General features: G+C 39.4%; 1 protein-coding gene across 8 annotated transcripts in view; it reads left to right on the top strand.

The window, feature by feature from the left end:
• The window catches only part of TRPC4 (transient receptor potential cation channel subfamily C member 4), a 385,590-nt gene that overhangs the window by 351,489 nt on the left and 11,463 nt on the right, over positions 1-22,638 (top strand). For 6 of the 8 annotated variants that reach the window (XM_049853358.1, XM_049853355.1, XM_049853356.1 and 3 more), the window contains 2 exons: positions 2,663-2,858; positions 7,040-7,234. In XM_049853358.1, the coding sequence (XP_049709315.1) occupies positions 2,663-2,858; positions 7,040-7,234 (391 nt within the window). The remainder of the gene's footprint in view (positions 1-2,662; positions 2,859-7,039; positions 7,235-22,638) is intronic. The other 2 variants (XM_049853360.1, XM_049853359.1) reach the window with 1 other exon arrangement.

The raw sequence follows: 22,638 nt of genomic DNA, 5'->3' as shown, positions 1-22,638 counted from the left end.
TTTACTTGTTCACTTTCTCTAGTTGTAAGTATTTAATTAGGGACAAAAACTGATTTTTAAAAAGTAGTAGTTGAGAAATAACTTCAAGGGCAACAGACATAATGTTATCTTCAGGAAGGCAATGCTGCAACCTCAACCCACAGAAATGCCAGGAGTCAGTCTTCAACCATGGCTTTGTGCAGGGGGCGTTTAATTAGGTTGTGGCATTTCCCTGGAAAGGTTTCTGTCCTTATCTCACCCCAGAACTAGGTCAATACTTAGCATGTCCAGTCAATGTGAGATGTTCTACAGCCAATGACCCTTCATTCTGAGAGCAACGTTGGTATTGATAGCTCTGGGAATCACTAATTAAATGTTCTTACAGTGTGAGTAAGGAGCCCTGGTGGCACAATGGTTAAGTGCTTGGCTGCTAGCCAAAATGTTGGCAGTTCAAACCCACCCGGCAGCTTCACGGAAGAAAGATCTGGCAATCTGCTCCTGTAAAGATTAAAACCCAACCGCCCCCCCACTGCCGTCGAGTCAATTCCAACTCATAGTGACCCTATAGGACAGAGTAGAACTGCCCCACAGAGTTTCCAAGGAGCGCCTGGTGGATTCAAACTGCCGACCTTTTGGTTAGCAGCCGTAGCACTTAACCACTACGCCGCCAGGGTTTCCCTGTAAAGATTACAGCCTAGAAAACCCTATGGGGCAATTCTACTCTGTCACATGGGGCAGCTATGAGCTGAAATCTACTGGAATGCACCTAACAACAGCAATGACCAAAACATTCCTGGAAGCAATGGCTCTGAAATTTTAACCTAGATGGATTAAAAAAAAGTTCATATAATAAAAGAACAATTTACTTAGAGATACCAAGGTCTTTATTCCAGGGTCTTAATTCATCTAAGAAGTAATTATATTTTAGTCAAGTGGTACTGTTCTACAAATCTCACTGCTGATTCATTCCACTGAAAACACAAAAAGAAAATACAAATCAGAAGGAAATCCATAGTCAATCACAAAATGCCGTGTAATTCTGAATTTCCTTTTTTCTCAAATTCTAATTCAAATATCTTAATAAATATTTTGCCAAAGGATTTGCTTATATTTCCTAATAATTTGGACAGAAGGAAAAAAAGCACTATCCAATTGTAACAGTCCATTTATTCTGCATAACTGTTTTTATTTGAATGTTTGAAAAGTAGCTGTTAAGGGATTTATGTGGTTACCCATACCAAACCCATTGCTGTCAAGTCAATTTCAATTCATGGCGACCCAGTGTGACAGAGTAGAACTGCCCCACAGAGTTTCCAAAGAGTACCCGGTGGATTCGAACTGCTGACCTTTTGGTTAGCAGCCATAGCACTTAACCACTGAGCCACCAGGGTTTCCTTATATGGTTAAGTTTTACTGTATAACTTATGCTATTTAACTTTAGTTTTCTCTGAATTGCTATGAATATCAGGGGTATACTGATTGAATTGTATTTGTACTATTTGAGAAGAAAGATCATGATTATTTCACATTACATCTGAATGACACTATTATTAGTTTTAGAAGTTGTCATTAAAGTTACTAAAAATAAAGAACTCATGGCCATGACCAAATTTACTTTTTTTCTCAGAAAATTTTCAAAGAATAATTTCTAGTGGCCTTTGTCTAGGACCAGTGAATTGGATTTCACTTTCCCTAGTCTCGTTAGAATCTATCATTTGTGTTTATCTTTTAAGGATACATGAAATACCACATCCCTGCTGGACAGGCACAATCTGATTGAAGACTATCAATCAAGTACCCTTGTTACTTTACAATAGTTTGAACAGCTCTAGGAAAATAAAGAATAAATTCTATATCCTATAATTAAAATTTAGTTCTACACTTATAAATACAAAATTGTTTACTTCTTTAAAAAATCTGTACATTTGGGAAAATAATTCCTGTATGCCAATTAAGGCATTTTGTGTTAGATTTTCTTGTTTGTGAGGATTGCAAATGAGTTATTTCAAGTAACAAGAGTTTTGTTTTAAGAGTCGTGCACAGGATTGCAGGTTCTTTGATCCTCTGAGCAAGGGCTGGTCTTAGCAAGGGAAGAATGTGCAGCAAGTCTTGGTTTCAGGAAGAGCAGGGCTCAACATTTTCATCCTGTACCCTGGCATTAACCAGGCTCCTCTACTCCTTCTGTTTTCTCCACGGTGTTTAATTGGCTCTGTTGCAACTACTCAACCCTGTAAAAACAGACATAGACAAGTCAAGAATGATTAAACATGGATATGTTTCAATAAAAATTTATTTATGGACACTGAAATCTGAATTTCGTGCAATTCATAAAATAATAATGATCTGATTTTTTCCCCAGTCATTTGAAAACACAGAAATTATTCTTAACTCATGAGCCATACAAAAACATGCTGTGGACTTGATTTCCTCCCCCTGCCCTAGGAAGCTAAATTCACCTTTCAAAGACCCTGGGACCCAACAAAAACTAGACAGACTATTTGTACTAGTTCCTTTAATTCTTTGTATTAAGGTAATTTTATGATTGCCCTAAGCTGTTGTTTTTCCGTTAATATGTTTTTGTCAGTTAATCAAATATACATAAGAGTAGCCAAGTTCTCTTGTTATATTATTCTATAATGATTCTATTAATATAGCTTCTGGTGTAACTTTGTATTTTTTCCAGGTTATTTGAGACGCTGCAGTCCCTGTTTTGGTCAATATTTGGGCTCATCAATTTATATGTGACCAACGTCAAAGCACAGCATGAATTCACTGAGTTTGTGGGTGCCACCATGTTTGGGACATATAATGTCATCTCTCTGGTTGTCCTACTCAACATGCTAATAGCAATGATGAATAATTCTTACCAACTTATTGCTGTAAGTTGACTAATTTTGTATTATATCCGTATTCCCCCTAGAATGTGTTTTGCCTAGCTATTTCCCTTCCTATTATCATAGGAAATAAAATCTGTAATTGGCTAGATTGAGGAAAAAGAATGGAATTATAATATAAATGGGTTATCTCAGGTTTCTAAGCAGTGCAGTATGTGTGGCTGTAGTTTTGTCATATTACACATGATTATAAAATAGACGAAATCTTGCTTGCCAGGCAGTCATTGGCTGTGACAAGCAGTAGGTGAGGTATGACTTATGAACAGGCAACTCACCTCTATGCTGTACCCTTCAGGCTTTGTGCTGTCTCTATCCATGTAATTTAAAAATCTTGATATAAGCAAGCTCCTACCACCTTGGCAAGACACAAAAGAGAGCTCAGAAAGGAAAAAGCCACAGATTTTTCAATTTCTTAAAATTTGGGAAAAGCAACGTAGAAGTACCCCTGAATATTGTAATAATCCTGATTATGTATGCTTATTTGAAACTCCAGAATCCAAACAACATTGCTTAATTTACTTATTCATTCATACAACAAACATTTATTGAGTACAAACTCTATTGCCAGTCACTGTTCCAGGAATGAAGAATATAGCAATGAACAACACAGCTTTTATCCCTTTGGACTTACACACTAGTGAATGAGCCACTAGTGACCAATAGCAACAAAACAAAACCCATAGCAGATTGAAATATATTTCTTAAGTATTTCACAGTTATACATTAGGCAAGCAGCATTTTAGAAGCCTAAATACAAGTTGCCATTTTTTCCATGAATAACTACAATTATATTGCATCCTTGAATCTATTCTTAAACTTCTGGAGTGTTATTACTATTATTTTGAGAAGCAGCATTCTATGGATTTTATTTAAACTGTCTTTATGGAGGCGTATATTTCTTATAAGGTTCCTGTCCAGATATAAAAATAAGAATAGATTATTTTTATTTACTGATTCACAGACTGAAGTATTTCCAACATGTGATGAATCCTCTAGCTATACCTAGGCCTTATAATTGCATGGGAATATCCGAAATGGTGGGTATGTCGAACTTCATCTAAACATCTTACACATCTGAAATTTTTACAGATCGTCTCCATATATTTGCTTCAGAAGTTCTGTATTCTTTTAGTTAACACGTTTCTAAAATATGGATTCTCTTACAGACATGAAAGCCTCTAATTATCAAGCAATATATAGAGACGCTGCTAACAATTTGGATCCTCTAAAACTTTAAATGTCCCAATTTCATCAAGAAGAGAACATTATACAAGAATATTATGACATTTTCTTTTTGCTTCTTTTTGGGGTGTGTTTTTCTAGGTTGCTTCATTACAGAGATGAGCATCATCTCAAATCTCTATATGTAGATCAAGCTCTGCAACTACTTGAGAAGAGAGCAGGCACTGAGAACCTGAGGCAGGAGTACCTCCCAGCACCCCGAACATGATGTCTCATTGCACATGAGTGTGCCAGGAATGTTCACTTTCACCTGTCCCAGAATAGGGGAACTTACCCAGAAACCATTGTTTTTTTGCTCTGCTACCCTTAACTAAAGGAGTCCCTGGTAGCATCAACAGTTAAGTGCTTGACTATTAACCAAAAGGCACCTCAGAAGAAAGCCCTTGTTAACAGCTTCAGAAAGCTATAGCCTTGAAAACCCTACGGAGTGCAGTTCTACTTTGTGCACATGAGGTCTCCATGAGCTGGAATTCACTCAACGGCAACTGGTTGTTTAGCTGGTTACCCCTAACTCAAAGATGTAGGGTAAAGCATCGGAAAAGAAGAACATTTAACAGTTGAAAGAAAGATGCAACCATGCAGGCCATATCTACAGCCTGCTGCCCACTCATTCTTTTGCTCAAGTATTTATTGTGCACCTAATATATGCTGGGAATACTTGGTGGCATAGTGGCGAAGTGCTATGGCTGCTAACTAAAGGGTCGGCAGTTCGAATTCACCAGGCACTCCTTGGAAACTCTACGGGGCAGTTTTACTCTGTCCTATTTTATAGGGTCGCTATGAGTTGGAATTGACTCAACGGCAACAGGTTTTTTTTTTTTTAATATATGCCGGGCATAGGCTTGAGTTTAGGGTTGCAGAGAATAATGAACAAAGTCCTTTCAAGAAAAAAATAAGGTGCTAGGGACAAAAGAAAATTCATGGATATTTTTAGTATTGAGATAAGAGATATAACAACAACAAAAAAAAATTAATGAAGTATGGAAGAGAGATTGGGGGTAAGGTGGCAGGCAAGGGTTGATGGAAGGCAGGCAGGCTTCCTGGGAGGGACTACTAAAGCTAAGTTTCAGATGTTGACAAGGAGTTAGAAGGTGGTATTTGGGTAAGGGAAACCCTGGTGGTACAGTGGTTAAGAGCTACAGCTGCTAACTGTTCATTATTCAGCAGTTCAAATCCACCAGCTGCTCCTTGGAAACCTTGTGGGGCAGTTCTGCTCTGTTCTATAGGGTCGGGATGAGTCGGAATCAACTTGGCAGCAACAGGTTTGGTTTTTTTTTGGTGGGGGGGTAAGGGAAGTTGAATTTTGCTATCACCAGCTTAGAACTTTTCATCTCCAGCATTTTCTAACTACTATAGACTTTGTTATAGACCCTCTCAGGATCCCAAACTGTGAAGCAAGAGCCTATTTTGTGATTAAACTAACAGAACATAATGAGATAAGGATAGCCCTTAATTTGTGACCCCGTGCAAATCAAAGAATTGGAAGGATCAGTGCTACTCACAGGCAGACACCTTGTCTAAGTGACTGACTTTTTATAAATGAGTTACATTCTCCATGACTGCAGCAAATAATATCTACCGTTCTTTATCAGTACAGTACTATCAGCCAGAATCTATAAGGCTGTCTAGAAAGAGAAAGGGAATGAGGGAGAGATAGCAAAGGAGAGGGAGAAAAGAAGAGAGGGGAGGGAAACTGTGGCTTCTGGGCTTCCGTCTATCCATCCAACCATCCTACCATTCAACCAAACATTTGATAGGCAACAAGGAAGGCCATGCATTTTCTAGATATGGTGATTCTTGTTCAAAACTCAGTCTGCCTGGTGTCTACACTAAAACCCATACTGTGCAGAGTAGAAATGTACATATAACATATGCATTCACCAGCACACATAATTTAGGAATATGAGAATGAAGCACACTCTAAGACTATTATCTTACTCTAAAATCTGAATTTTTTTTATATTAATGGATTACAATGAACTATTTTGAATTCCATGTATACCTACTTTCTACCACCTCCTACTTCCCAGATTTTCAGATCAGATTAATGGCCAGTTTAGGAGGAGACTGGCTGCGCTATATCAAATTGCCATAAATGTTCCAAAGTTAATTGTTATGCTAATTGTTTGACATAAACTTAATTAATGTCATTGAACTGTACAAATGAAGACTGTGGAAATGGCAAACGTTCTATTATCTACATACTTTACCACAATTAAAAAAAAAAGTGTTCCAAATTGTTCCCAGGTGGTTGATAAAAAGGTGTGTGTAATAAACGGACAGAGGGATGGCCCCAGGGCTGTGGGAAACCAAGGGCTGTGCTCCTATCTGATGTGGGTTGGCCAAGGTTATCTCATGGTCCAGTGCTGTGTCAGAGAGGCCCTTTTCTACATTTGTTAGAGGAACTCCTTTCTGAGTGTATGCCTGGTGCCTGAAGGTGGACAAGAAGTATCCACATGGAAACATATCCAATAAGACTTTTCCCAACAGCACCTGAAGGCTAAGCCATGAGCATATGTGAAGGTGGCATTCGCCTAAGCAGGGGTTCAAGGGATTAGGTAAGATGCAAAGGCTTGTTTCTGGCCAGAATCTAATGAAGCAGGGTAACATAAGCCTACGCTGCAGGAAATACAGATTCATCTTCAGTCATAACTCATCCCTGCAGTTTCTTTAACATGGAATGACTTTAGATATCTGTTCCACTGAAGAGGGAAGGATGAGAAGTGACATGAGAGCTGTGCCTCCTTACCTGGGTAAGCCATCCTCTGAAATGTTTAGATAACCATCTCCAGGAGTCAGCAGCGTTTTTATAAACAAATAATGTTCCAACAGCCACTCAAAGTCAGGTTACAAGCTCTCTGTGAGGTTTATCTCACCTTACTTATTAAGAACCTGGTCAGCTGTTGTCATGTTCTCTTGTTCAGGACCATGCAGACATAGAATGGAAATTTGCTCGAACAAAGCTTTGGATGAGTTATTTTGAAGAAGGAGGTACTCTGCCTACTCCCTTCAATGTCATCCCGAGCCCGAAGTCTCTCTGGTACCTGATCAAATGGATATGGACACACCTGTGCAAGAAAAAGATGAGAAGAAAGCCAGAAAGCTTTGGAACAATAGGGGTAAGATCATATCATATCAGTATGATGCTTTTTTTCAATGTGGATTGGAATATATTTATATTCGTTATTGAATATTTTCAGATCTATAGCCTTTTTGTTCTTACTGACTGCATTTTGTGAACATTCATTGCACACCCACCATGTCTAAGGCACGTTTGAGTAACTACAACTTTTTCCCAAACATATTCCTTAAACGGAGAGCAACCAGACCAAACCTGTTGCCATCAAGTCAATTCCAACTCATGGCAACCCCGTGTGCTGCAGAGTAGAACTACCCCATAGGGTTTTCTTGGCTGTAATCTTTATGAAAGAAGTTCACCAGGTCTTTCTTCTGCAAAGCCACTGACTGGGTTTGAACCACCATCTTTTAGGTTAGCAGCTGATTGCAAACACTTGCACCACCTAGAGACCTTAAATTGAGGGCATTATTATTTTAATAGAACCCAAGCAGGTCTCCCACAGGGCCACTAATCAAGGTTCAGGGAATTAGCACACCCTTTCTCAGCACCTTGATCTCTAGCACTTTTCAGTATTGTCATCTCAGGTTATTTGTGGCATTACTCATTGTCTGTTTCTCCCTCTGGATTGTAAATTCCACGAGGGCTTTGTTGTCGTTGTCGCCATCAAGTGGGCTTCAACTAACTCATGATGACGTCAAGTACAACAGAACAAAACACTGCCTGGTCCTGTGCCATCTTCAAGGTCATTGGTATGCTCAAGTCCATTGTTGCAGCCACTGTGTAATTTGAGTGCCTTCCAAACTAGGGGGCTCATCTTCTAGCACTATATCTGACCATATTCTGTTGTAATCTGTCTTAGTTATCTAGTGCTGATAGAACAGAAATACCACAATTGGATGGTATTTAACAAAGAGAAGTTTATTGTCTCACAGTCCAGGAGGCTAGAAGTCCAAATTCAGGGTGCCAGCTCCGAGGGAAGGCTTTCTCTCTCTGTAAACTCTAGGGGAAGGTCCTTATCATCAATCTTCCCCTGGTATAGGAGCTTCTCAGTACAGGGACCCTGGGTCCAAAGGATGCTCTGTTTCCAGCATTCCTTTCTTGGTGGTATGAGGTTCCCCTGCCTCTTTGCTCGATTCTGTCTTTTATATCTCAAAAGAAATTGACTTAAGACACAACCTAATATTGTAGATTGAACACTGCCTTATTAACATAACTACTTCTAATCCTGCCTCATTAATATCATAGAGGTAGGATTTACAACACACAGGATAATCACATCAGATGACAAAATGGTGGACAATCACGCAATACTGGGAATCATGGCCTAGCCAAGTTGACACACATTTTTGGGGGACACAATTCAATCCATAACAGGTCCATAGGGTTTTCACTGGCTAATTTTCAGAAGAAGATCACCAGGCCTTTCTTCCCGTCTATCTTAGTCTTGAAGCTCTGTCAAAACCTGCCCACCATAGGTAACCCTCCAGATATCTGAAATACTGGTGGCATAGTTTCCAGCATCGTAGCAACACCCAAGTCACCACAGTATGACAAACACAGTCGGGTGGTGGTCCATGAGGGCAGGTGGTCTGTTTTAGTCACTTGATTTCCCTCGTGTCTGCCACAGGTCCCTGAATGGAGCACATACATTTGTCAAAATTTCTCAGTTAAATGGTTGAGTGAATACCATAACTTGAATATTGTGTACCAACTGTAGGCAGTGATTTCAGAATAAGTTTAATTTCTCAACATTTTGCTTCTACTTCCAGTCATATTCCATTCCAAGAAGTTGTGTTAAACAAACGAAAAAATCAAATTAGAACTGCTCAGAGCCATGTTGCTGGTATACTGGAGGGTTTTATTTCCTTTGGAAATGTCGTTCATGTCGGAAAGCAAGAGTTCTAGCAATTACAGCAAAATATACAGACTTAGATCTTTGTTTTAAACCAAGCGCTGAGGGGGGACAAGCCACTCCCCCTTTCTTTCTCACTCTGTTCCTGAACTTTCAAAGTTTTCATAGTGATGTTTTGGGAATTAACAAGCCAATGTTCATTAGTGATTTGACCTTCTCAGAGAAAATGTTTCAGAAGTATTCTAACATGCCTTGAGTTCAGAATCATTAAACAATATTAGATATTTAACCAAAATTTTTAATTTTTTTCAATTTTATTTAATATGGTTATGACTACTAGTGATCCTGCTAGTTTTTAGCATCATTGCCCCTCACAGATTGTTATCAGCCCAGAATGGTGCTTTTTCCACCAGGAAGGGGCATTGATTTCCCCATCATCTCAGTAACAGTTCTAATTCTAAAGAGAAATTGAGTGGCAAGCAGGTACTGCAGACACAGAGGTAGTTAGGAGAGTCCCCTAAAAATTAAAAAAAAAAAATTGGGAACTGATTAATCTTAGAAACCAAGGTCAGATTATGATCTAGCTTTATCCTGCAATCACCTTTATCATCAGAGTTTAGGAAAAGTGACGCTATTTTAGTCCAATTATTTTGTTTGTTTATTAAGAAATTTAAAGTTTGAATTATAAATAAAATATCATTGTAGAATAAATTCAGTTATTTAGGTTTAATAATCAATTACTGCACGTGTCCCACATGCTAGTAACCAGGCCAGGAACTAGTGAGTGAAGGAGGTGCAAAGGTGTGGTTTCCCACCTTGAAGACATCATTTCTAATGCAGAGACACAGATGTGAGGACACATTGCTATAATACATGGTGTGTAATGTATTTAACATTGTATCATCACATATAAGATGCCAGAGAAGAAGGGTGGAAGAAGGAATTAGTTTTTCTTGAGATAAACAGGAAGAGACTTCAGAGAAGTCAGACTCCTGCTTATTTCCTGCCACATCAAAATATGCTCATCCTTTATCCCATCAGATTCTTAAATTCATAAGAAATTTATTTAATCAGTCCTTGAAAAGATAGTAATGATGAATATACCCTAAGATGAGATAATATGAGAGGTATCTCATAGGAATATTTTGATTTTAAAAAGAGATTCCAGGTAAACACACATACACCAAAAAAAATTCTTTAATATTTAAATTTCAGGCAATAGAAGATGGACTCCCGAGTTTTAAGATGCCACTAAAATCATCGCCAGTTGTAACTGCTTACTCTGCCTCTGCAAAACAATGGTCCTGCTCTAACGTTTGAGGAGATCCATCTCTGCTGCCAACAAAAATAATGAAGTGTGGCTTCCTGCCCTCCACCAGCCCACCCTCCCCTATTGGCATTGTTAGGAATAGCCATTATTTCTTAGAGGCGAAGAAAAGCCTAACGGCCAACTAGGCTTGATCTATCACAGCAGAGGTTCACACCTTTCAGAGGGGAGGGGAAATGGCATTAGTTAAAGAGCTTTCTTTTCTGTGTATTAACAACCAGCTGCTATCTTTTGCTACTTAGAGTTTTCAACAGGTGAACTTTTAGACGTAGATCACCAGCCTTTCTTCAGAGGTGCCTCTGGGTGGACTCCAACCACCAGCCTTTCTGATAGCAGCTGAGCCCTTTAACTGTTTGCCCACCCAGGGGCTCCTTTTCTATATATATCTATACATATATAAAACCCAGTGCCGTCGAGTCGAATTCCGATATATATATAACCAATTACTGTCAAGTTGATTCCAACTCACAGAGACCCTGTAAGACAGGGTAGAATGGCCCCATAGGGTTTCCGAGGAGCAGCTGGTGGGTTCAAACTGCTGACCTTTTGGTTAGCGGCTGAGTTTCTTAACTGCTGTGCCACCAGGGCTCCAAACCAAATCTGTTGCTGTCAAGTTGATTCCAACTCATAACAACCCAATATGTTAAACCAAAAACCAAATCCATTGCCGTCGAGTCAATTCGGACTCATAAGCACCCTAAAGGACAGAGTAGAACTGCCCCATAGGGTTTCTAAGGAGCAGCTGGTAGATTCAATCTGTTGACCTTCTGGTTAGCAGCCAAGCTCTTAACAACTGCACCACCAGGGCTCCTTTCTATATATTACTGGTGTCAAACAAACAACGAAATTCTGTTTATATCTCTATCTCTGAATGTGATTTTTTTTGTTTCCGGCAAGATAACTCAAAATTAATTGTGACCTCAAATCATTCTTTTCTCCTCTGCAGTGTAAATTTTGCTAACCTTCGATAATGGGTATTTTATGCTCCAAGAATTCACATCAAATACGTGACTATTCTGATTTGTGTCTGTCTTCTCCATGGTCCTCCTACTGTCAATTCTGCCTCCAGAAGCCAGCATTCCGGAAACGTCCTTGACGTTCCTGTGTCCCCGGGGTGAAGGGACACAGTATCCTGATCTGCATATTCTTAGCTGAGTTTCATGCATTTGAGTTTATATGGAAGTAAATTATACATGGTATTTATAAAGAAGCTTTATTTCTAAAAATATAAGATAAATGAAGAGTAAATTAAGATGATAGTAGTATTAATAGAGGGGTTAAGAAAATAATGCCAAAAAGTCATGCATTTGGCTGTAACTTAATTTCAATTTTGATTAACTTCTTAGTTCGTTGTGTAGATAGGTAAAGACCAGAGATATACACATATCCATTAATTAAAGAGTGACATTGAAGCATCAGTGACTGTTACTGTATAGCCAAGGTATGGCTTAGAATACAGCATCACCCTTCAGCTACCTTACAAGTCATTTAATGCAATCATTTCCTTTAAAAGAGGACTCGCTTACCTTGTCCAATGTCTCGGGATCCTTTAGTGACAGAGCTGGGATGGGAAACTGGGTCTTTGGTTCCCAAACCATTGTACTTCCCACTACCCTCTCTTGTTTTCCAGAAAAGTCTGTGAACAGGTAGCAGCAGCTTCCATGTTGTACATTCATCTTTTGAACTTTGTTGAAAGCTTTTATAGATCCTATCATTGGGTTCAGAGTCTCTGGGTGGCAGAAGTGGTTAAGTGTTGGACTACTAGCCAAAAGGCTGGCAGTTCAAACCCAACCAGAGGCACTTGGAAGAAAGTCCTGGTGATCTTCTTCCAAAAGTCACAGCCTTGAACCCCTGTGGAGCACTTTCACTCTGCACGCATGGAGTCACCATGAGTTGGAACTCACTCGACGGCAACTAACAACAATAACAATTATTGGGTTCAGCTGCCTCTTAGACTCTTCTATCCCAAAGTACTTACTTAACAGGATGGCTTACCTTCCGCTCTTATCCCCAACTTGCTTACATCTGTGCCACCCTTTTGAAGCAGAAAAGTGAAGCTGAACCGTAAGTGGAGTTTAGTACATTCTTTGAGGCATTTTCTCTAGTCTTCGCACTTCCCACTTACTTGAGCATGTCACCTAGCAGCTGCCTGAATGTCAAATCTGTTCATTCCCTTCACGCGTGCCCAGAGAGCCCAAAGCCCATGTTCTTCAGGGTTGCAGCCACCCTCTGGCGGCCCATTACTATTGATCTTATCTCTCCATTTATCCTTTTCAGGTAATACAATAAAACTAGCCCTGAAAACTCTTTAACTGTTTTTTTTTTTTTTACTTTGAACTTCCTTTTATGGGTGATTAGGACTGCCAGATAAAGTAATATTTCACTTTAGATGCTTTATAGGGAAAAGCATAAGTGAAGCAGAAATGCTTTGTTGAGCAAAACCTGCATTGCAGAAAAAAAAAAAAACAAAACATCATTGACAAATGATTTGTCTCTGGGCAGTCATGAAAATCCATCAAAGGGGTGACATACTGAGGGTAGAGTAATCAAATAAGAAATGTGCTCTGGCTTGTGGTTTTGATATATTAGTTCTTGTTGAATTTTTTTTTTTTTTTTGCCTAACCCTACTTGAATAGCAAATACTCTTTTCAAATTAAAGCATTGGTCCTCAATTGTACAATCACCAGGAATCTCCACTTTAGCAAACATTTTCAGCTTTTAAATTTAATTAGAAATCACTGTTAAAGACAGCATCTCAGCTTTTAATCTAAAACAAAACTAACCTCTGTGGTTGTTGCTCAAAAGGTCCAGATCCATTTAATTAAAGTAAAAAGATACAAATGCAATAGTTCGCCCATGCATTTAACTAATATAAAACACTTTTAATGCCATAGACCAAATTTCTAAATGGAACACCAAAGCTGTAGGTCAGTATGTTGTTGTTGTTGTGTGCCATCAAGTCAATGCTGACTCATAGTGATCCTTTAAGACAGAGTAGAGCTACTGCATAGGGCTGTATATTTTATGGGAGCAGATCCTCAGGTCTTTTCTCTCTGGGAATAACTAGTGGGTTTGAACCGCCGACCTTTCGGTTAGCAGCCGAGATCTTTAACCATTGGGCACCTTTATAGGTCAATATACTAAACTGGGTTTTTGGGTTTTTTTTATACTAAACTGCAAAGTGTTAGGTCTGATAAAGTCATTTAACAAAAGAAGATGATTTCAACTTCTTTAGCTTTATGTTTTCCACCTCCAGTTTTCCCTTTTGGAAACCCTGCTGGCCTAATGTTCAGCTCTAATGAGCTGAGCAGGAGGCATCACCACCGTCAGTCTATTTAGCATCACGCTGCTCTGGGACTACAGAGGGAATCCTCTAGCCCAACCCAAAAGAAGAAAACCAGTTGGCATCAAGTTGATGTTGACTCTCGGTGGCCGCGTGTGTGTCACAGTAGAACTGTGCTCCATAGGATTTTCAATGGATGATTTTTCAGAAGTAGATCACCAGCCTTTCTTCTGAAACATCTCTGAGTGGACTTGAACCACCAACCTTTCAATTAGCAGTTGAGCATGTTAACATATGACTGGGAGTTACCACAGAAATATGCCCAGTTAAGTCATTGGAAAAGAACTAGAAACCGAATGGATCAGCACCAACTGTGACACTAAAGGGAGAATGCTAATAGTACACACCTATTTTTGTTGTTGTCAGGTGCCATCGTGTCGGTTCCAATGCATAGCAACCCTATGCACAACAGAGCGAAACACTGCCTGGTCCTGCGCCATCCTTACAATCAATGTTATGCTTGACCCGTTGTTGCAGCCACTGTGTCAATCCACCACGTTGAGGGTCTTCCTCTTTTCCGCTGACCCTGTACTCTGCCAAGCATGATGTCCTTTTCCAGGGACTGATCCCTCCTGACATGTCCAAAGTATGTAAGATTCAGTCTCGCCATCCTTGTTTCTAAGGAGCTTTCTAGTTGTACTTCTTCCAAGACAAATTTGTTTGTCCTTTTGGCAGTCCATGGTATATTCAATATTCTTCGCCAACACCACAATTCAAAGGCGTCAATTCTTCTTCTGTCTTCCTTATTCATTGTCCAGCTTTCACATGCATATGATGTGATTGAAAATACCATGGCTTGGGTCAGGTGCACCTTAGTCTTCAAGGTGGCATGTTTGCTTTTCAACACTTTAAAGAGGTCCTTTGCAGCAGATTTGCCCACTGCAATGTGTCTTTTGATATCTTGATTGCTGCTTCCATGGGTGTTGATTGTGGACTCAAGTAAAATGAAATCCTTGACAACGTCAATCTTTTCTCTGTTTATCATGATGTTTATTGGTCTGGTTGTGAGGATTTTTGTGCGCACCTCTTAGACTTCACTTTTAGTGATAACTTGTCAAAATGTGTTGTTCTTCACAACTCCAGTAGGCCTTACTACGAATCTTATAAATATGACAGTCATTGTCTGTGAGTCTTTCTCAACCCCTAATTTTGCTGACCAAAACCAAAAAACAAACCCACTGCTTTAGAATCGATTCTGACTCATAGCGACCCTATAGGACAGAGTAGAACTGCCCCCTAGGGCTTCCAAGGCTGTAATCTTTACGGAAGCAGACTTCTTCTGAATTTGCTGACAGGGCCTTCTAAGTTATGTCTTCTTTCCCAAGTGGGGATGTATGGGAAGTAATTGCTTTGCATTCTCAGTATTTCAAGAGTGAGGTCCGGAAAAGTGTGGAAAAGAATGGGTTAACAAAAATAATTAACTGTGTTCACTTAGATTAAAACCTAGTCTATAGAAATTGAATAGCTCCTGAAAGTTATACTAAGCCGAATTCTGTTCTTCTGCCACTATTTTGACTTAAAAAAAAATGCCCTAGAAAAATGACGCTGCAATTTTAAAGAAAGGGGTCCTTGATCTTTTAATATTCATATTAAAAATTGTAAATTTGTATATAAGTGAGGTCCTACTAAAGCAAAGAAAGACATTTGTGCTGTTGGGGAAATCTAATTAAGAACAGAATCTACTCCCAACCCAGAAAGCTTCTCCACAAATACAGAAGAGAAAGAAAAGTTTTATTATTGAACAAGCATAAACCAGATTGTGATGTCCTATAGGGTCACTATGTGGAAACCAGATTGTGAAGCAGCACAGACAGTTCATAAAGAGATGGCAGAGCCAGAAAGACCTCTTATCCTTTATTTAGCTGAGTTGATACATCCCATTACATTTATTGTTTCAAGACAAAATTGCTAATTTTCTAGTATTCTTATGGCAGGATACCTGAGGCTATGCTGATCTTCCAGGAGTCTGGCATTTAGGGGACAATTACCTGAGGTTACATTTAAATAGATCTTTAGTTAACACCTTCAATTTACATGATTTTCAAAGAGACAGAGGAAGGTTTTATAATTATGTTTTATTGTAAGAGAATTCTAAAGGAACAGGGGAGGAAGGAGCCTCCTACCTTATTTTCTACAGGGAGAATTAAAATCTCTTATTTTTTATTTGTATTTGTCCTTACAGTGCCCATTTTAATATTAAAATGTGTCATAATAGCTTTCATTTATGACTCATAATTTTCTCTTAATTACTGCTAATTCTGCCATCCTTAATTTTAATTTTGTGTTAGGATACTGAAAGTTAAATCATACATCAAATTTTTCTCGGTTGAATATTTTTGCTGGCTTCTGAAAGCCTAGAACAGAATATTGAAATGCTATACAGTCAAAAATAATAAAAATTTAATAGGCTCGCTTTTTCCTAAAATGAATTAAGATTTTCCACTGAAGTCATAGAAAGCAGATCATGGACACAGTATTTGTAGCAAGAGTGTTAAAGGCATCGGTGTACAGTTATCCTTAGTGTTTCTGTCCACTTAGTAAGTCTAAGGAGATGTGGAAGGCTTCTGTTACTTTTACAAGTACTTTGTGCCTTGGCTTGAATCTGAGCTGTCTCTAGGAGACAGACACCTCCATCTGGTAGCCCCGTCATAATGTTCCCATGCTATCTTTGTTCATGATGTATTGATTTTGCATTAAATTCAAAATTTCCCAGTTTTGAAACTGATGCCATAATCATTGAAGACTTTTTCTCAGGATTTTATATAAAAGTACAAAATATACAAAAGATCTAGTGCTCTTTACTTGCTCATCTGTTCCCAAAAATCACTAATAACAAAGAAACACAAATCCATTCTCACAGCCAGTGAAAGTGCTGCTTAGCTGTTCCACTGAAGGCGGAAAAGGAGTTCTGAGCTGTTTAATTTTTTTTTCTTTTTTTTTAATAGTTCTAATTTCTTTGTATTGCCGTATCTTCCTCTCCATATGGAAGGTGTATGATTACATTTCTTAGACCCTCTTTATTATTTTAATGTTGTCTTCTTTCATGTAGTAACATCGCCCTTACCCTGTGTTGGGCTTTTTTTTTTTTTTTAATCTTGCTTTGTTTTTTTTTTTTGATTTTCCAGTATGGGTTGAGTTCTGGTTGCTCTGCAGAGTATTCTAGTCTTGGGTTGATACCTGATATTATTGATTTTCTAACCAAAGAACTCCCTTTGGAATTTCTTGTAGTTTTGGTTTTGTTTTTATGAATTCCCTCAACTTGTGTTTATCTGGAAATGTCTTAAGTTCACCTTCATATTTAAGAGACAGTTTTGATGGATATATGATTCTTGGCAGGCAATTTTTTTCCTTCAATTTTTTAAATATGCCATCCCATTGTCTTCTTACCTGCATGGTTTCTGCTGGGTAGTCTGAACTTATTTTTATTGGCTCTCCTTTTTAAGTGACTTTCCATTTATCCCTCGCTGCTCTTATAATTCTCTCTTTATCTTTGGTTTCAGCAAGCTCGATTATAATATGTCTTGGTGACTTTCTTTTAAGATCTACCATGTGTGGAGTTCAATGAGCATCTTGTACAGATATCTTCTCATCTTTCACAATATCAGGGAAGTTTTCTGCCAACAAATCCTCAACAATTTTCTCTGTATTTTCTGTTATCCCTCCCTGTTCTGGTACTCCAATCACTCGTGGATTATTTCTCTTGATAGAGTCCCACATGATTCTTAAGGTTTCTTCATTTTTTTTAATTCTTTTATCTGATTTTTCTTCAAATATATTAGTGCCAAGTGATTTATCTTCGAGTTCAGAAATTCTAGCTTCTACTTGCTCATTCTGCTCCTCTGACTTTCTATTGAGTTATCTAATTCTGTAATTTTATTGTTAATCTTCTGAATTTCTGATTGCTGTCTGTCTATGGATTTTTCCAGCTTATTAAACTTTTCATTATGTTCCTGAATAATCTTTCTAATTTCTTCAGTTGCTTTATCTGTGTGTTCCTTGGCTTGTTCTGCATATTGCCTCATTCCCTTTCTGATGTATTAAAGGGTTCTGTATATTAAACTTTTGTATTCTGCATCTGGTAATTTCAGGAATGCACTTTCATCTAAAAGATCCCTGGATTCTTTGTTTTGAGAGCCTGTTGAGGTGATCATGGGCTGTTTCTTTATGTGACTTGATATTGACTGTTGTCTCCAAGCCATCTATAAGTTATTGTATTAGTTTATGCTTGCTTACTGTGTCGTAGCTGCTTGCTTTGTTTTGTTTTGGTATACCCCTATGGGTTGTTGAGTGAGCTAGCTTGATTGTTTTTGCCTTTGGAGCTCTGGTGTCCTCCCCCCAGCTGGCTAGAGCTGTTATCCGGTATATCAGTCTAGGAGTCCATTCAGTTTTCTTGTATGAATTCAGCTCAGGTTTCCAGGTAGCTGATCTCAAGTGTGTGGTACAGGCTCTGTCCTACAGTCTTAGAGGGGCAGGGGTGATTGGTGTATATACTGGTATCCGATTGCAGCAGGGGGTCAAGGTCTGAACAAGGCAGGGGGCTGAGACCTGACCCCCAAGTGTCTCTGAGGAAAACATGTCTCTGTTCGCTAGAGCGTGCTGATGGGTGGGTTCTGCAGAGGGACCATGGGCACCCAAAGTTTTTGGTTGTAAGGACTGGGAGGTACCTATTATCTTTGGACCCCTGTCACGGGTGGCTGGGTGACCTGAGTAGAGCTACCAGTCCTTAGGTCCCTATTGTGGATAGGTGAGGACCTTGTTTAATAGGCAAAGCAATGTCAAACGTCAAACACCCACCTCTCCACTGCACAGCTGAAAAGGTTGCAGTTTGCCAACAAGGGCCTGTTTTCCCAAAATAGGCCCACACAAGCCCATGCAGAAGGAAAAGATGCTCAAGGTTCACAGACGGTTTATGGCTGGACAGAAGCTGCTTCTGTCCTGAGCTCCCCCGATTAATGGAGGTAGCAAATTATCTTTTCCCCCCAGTTGCAAATTTTTTCCTTCCTCAAGGCCAGGAGGATGGCTCTAGGCACTCACCCAGGCCTATCTCAGGCCTAGGGAGGTCAGCCACTGAAGCAGGCTTGGGGGCGGGGGTGGGGTGCAGTAAAATATACCCAAGTACTTAGATTTTGCCGAGAGTGCCGTTCTCCTCAGGTTCCGGAGGTGTGAGTGGGCTGTGTGGCTGGCTGCTTCTCCCTGAGGAAACTGCAGCAGAATGCTAGTGCCAGTCTGCCACTGCTGCCCCCAGGAATGGTGCCTGAGGGCTCCCCGCAATTCAGGTCTGGTAACTCCTCTCCGCTTTTGAACAGCCTCTTCCTGCCCCCCCCCCCCACCGCCTGCCCGTTAGTTCGTAGTCTAAGCTTGCGTTTCATGCTCAGGGCTCCCAGCTTGTCACAAATATACGCGTTTCACTTGTTTTTTCGGGTCTTTGTTGTAAAGAGGGCTCGACGGAAGCGTCTGTCTATTCTGCCATCTTGGCTCTGCCTCCTGTTTAATTTTTTAACTATCATGTCACATTGGCGTGTGCCCAGTCCTTTTTAGTTTGTCATTTGACCAGTCTGTGATCCAGTTCTCAGTAAGGACAAGATCAAAAGCCTCATTAAAATACAAGATAAAATCCTTCGCTTTCTCACAATTTAGCAAATACTTTCCTTTATTATAAAAATAAAATGTATTATTTTGACAAGCTTTCTTCCTTAAGGATCAGTATTGACATTAATTCAAAATGCATAAAAATTGGGATTGTGGTAACTTTTTTTCTATAACCTTTAGATTATTGAAAAATCTGCAAATATGTAATTTTAGTATCACATTTTTTAACCTGAATAATAATGGACTTTTATTTCTTCAGTTATTAAATTAAACATCCTCTCCATCCTGAATCCCAAAACACTGTTCTGTGCTAAGGTTACCTCTGCTCCCAAACCATTCTGACCTCTTCAAAATAGCAACTAGAACTGACATTATTGTTAAAAATGATAAATTAATGAATCCTGTATTAGAACATAATTTTTGTTTTCAATCTTCATAATCAGGATTGTGTTTATTAAGGGGCCACACAAAGGCAAAGAGAGACTTATTTTTTAGATAGAATTCTTAGAAGAAAAGGAGCAGGCGTGGTACAGCTAATGTTTTGTTATTGAGTCTGGGTGGTGCAGTTAATGCTATCACCTGCTAACTAAAAGTCTGGAGGTTTGAGTCCACCCAGAGGTGCCTTGGAAGAAAGGCCTCGTAATAAGGCCTGGTGATTTACTTCTGAAAAAAATAGCCACTAAAAATCCCACAGAGCACAGTTTTACTCTGACACACATGGAGTCACCATGAGTCAGAATCGACTCCACGGCAACAGGTTTTGGTTTGAAATTGATACTTTGACTAATAAATTAAGTGCTTAGCAATAATTACAAAGACCCACAATACAATTTCAATGGAAATGGAGAGAAATTTGGAACTGAACTCCTGGGAATACTTTAACACTAGAACAAACCATCACCACAGGGTCTCAGTAACATTCAGTGATAAAACAGCTTAAGTTAGCTACAAAACAGTTCTGAGACATCATCACTAGTTCAGAATTACATAACTGTTAAAATAATACAACTGTTGACTTGGACTGAAGTGAAAAATGGTACCATAAGTTGGATTAGTCCTCAAGACTATAAAACTATTAGAGCTATGTGTATTAATCACTAGAAATTCGATCTGTACCCTTCAAAGGGTGCCATTTAATAAAACTTTTTTTAAATAATTTTTATTAAGCTTTAAGTGAACATTTACAAATCAAGTCAGTCTGTCACATATAAGCTTATATACACCTTACTCCATGCTCCCACTTGCTCTCCCCCTAATGAGTCAGCCCTTCCAGTTTCTCCTTTTGTGACAGTTTTACCAGTTTCTAATCCTCTCTACCCTCCCATCTCCCCTCCAGACAGGAGATGCCAACACAGTCTCAAGTGTCCACCTGATACAAGTAGCTCACTCTTCATCACCATCTCTCTCCTACCCATTGTCCAGTCCCTTCCATGTCTGATGAGTTGTCTTCAGGAATGGTTCCTGTCCTGGGCCAACAGAAGGCTTGGGGACCATGACAGCCAGGATTCCTCTAGTCTCAGTCAGACCATTAAGTCTGGTCTTTTTATGAGAATTTGGGGTCTGCATCCCACTGATCTCCTGCTCCCTCAGGGGTTCTCCGTTGTGCTCCCTGTCAGGGCAGTCATTGGTTGTGGCCGGGCACCATCTAGTTCTTCTGGTCTCAGGATGATGTAACTCTCTGGTTCCTGTGGCCCTTTCTGTCTCTTGGGCTCATAGTTATCGTGTGACCTTGGTGTTCTTCATTCTCCTTTGATCCAGGTGGGTTGAGACCCATTAATGTGTCTTAGATGGCCGCTTTTTAGCATTTAAGACCCCAGACGCCACACTTCAAAGTGGGATGCAGAATGTTTTCATAATAGAATTATTTTGCCAATTGACTTAGAAGTCCCCTTAAGACATAGTCCCCAAACCCCGGCCCTTGCTCCGCTGACCTTTGAAGCATTCAGTTTATCCTGGAAACTTCTTTGCTTTTGGTCCAGTCCAGCTGAGCTGACCTTCCGTGTATTGAGTATTGTCCTTCCCTTCACCTAAAGTAGTTCTTATCTACTAACTAATCAGTAAATAACCCTCTCTTACCCTCCCTCCCTTCGCCCCTCGTAACCACAGAAGTATGTGTTCTTCTCAGTTTATACTATTTCTCAAGATCTTATACTAGTGGTCTTATACAATATTTGTCCTTTTGCCTCTGACTCATTTCACTCAGCATAATGCCTTCCAGGTTCCTCCATGTTATGAAATGTTTCACAGATTTGTCACTGTTCTTTATCGATGCGTAGTATTCCATTGTGTGAATATACCGCAATTTATTTAACCATTCCTCCGTTAATGGACACCTTGGTTGTTTCCAGCCTTTTGCTGTTGTAAACAGAGCTGCAATAAACATGGGTGTGCATTTATCTGTTCGTGTGAAGGCTCTTATTTCTCTAGGGTATATTCCGAGGAGTGGGATTTCTGGCTTGTATGGTAGTTCTATTTCTAACTGTTTAAGAAAACGCCAGATAGATTTCCAAAGTGGTTGTACCATTTTACATTCCCACCAGCAGTGTATAAGAGTTCCAATCTCTCCGCAGCCTCTCCAACATTTATTATTTTGTGTTTTTGGATTAATGCCAGCCTTGTTGGAGTGAGATGGAATCTCATCGTAGTTTTAATCTGCATTTCTCTAATGGCTAATGATCGAGAGCATTTTCTCATGTATCTGTTAGCTGCCTGAATATCTTCTTTAGTGAAGTGCATGTTCATATCCTTTGCCCACCTCTTGATTGGGTTATTTGTCTTTTTGTGGTTGAGTTTTAACAGAATCATGTAGATTTTAGAGATCAGGCACTGGTCAGAATGTGATAGCTGAAAATTCTTTCCCAGTCTGTAGGTGGTCTTTTTACTCTTTTGGTGAAGTCTTTAGATGAGCAGAGGTGTTTGAGTTTTAGGAGCTCCCAGTTATCTGGTTTCTCTTCGTCATTTTTGGTAATGTTTTGTATTCTGTTTATGCCTTGTATTAGGGCTCCTAACGTTGTCCCTATTTTTTCTTCCATGATCTTTATCGTTTTAGTCTTTATGTTTAGGTCTTTGATCCACTTGGAGTTAGTTTTTGTGCATGGTGTGAGGTATGGGTCCAGTTTCATTTTTTTGCAAATGGATATCCAGTTATGCCAGCACCATTTGATAAAAAGACTATTTTTTCCCCAATTAACTGACACTGGGCCTTTGTCAAATATCAGCTGCTCATATGTGGATGGATTTATATCTGGGTTCTCAATTGTGTTCCATTGGTCTATGTGCCTGTTGTTGTACCAGTACCAGGCTGTTTTGACTACTGTGGCTGTATAATAGGTT

Source organism: Elephas maximus, chromosome 14 (assembly GCF_024166365.1).
Source record: "Elephas maximus indicus isolate mEleMax1 chromosome 14, mEleMax1 primary haplotype, whole genome shotgun sequence".
Lineage (NCBI taxonomy): Eukaryota > Metazoa > Chordata > Mammalia > Proboscidea > Elephantidae > Elephas > Elephas maximus.
This window is presented reverse-complemented; position numbering and strand designations above follow the sequence as displayed.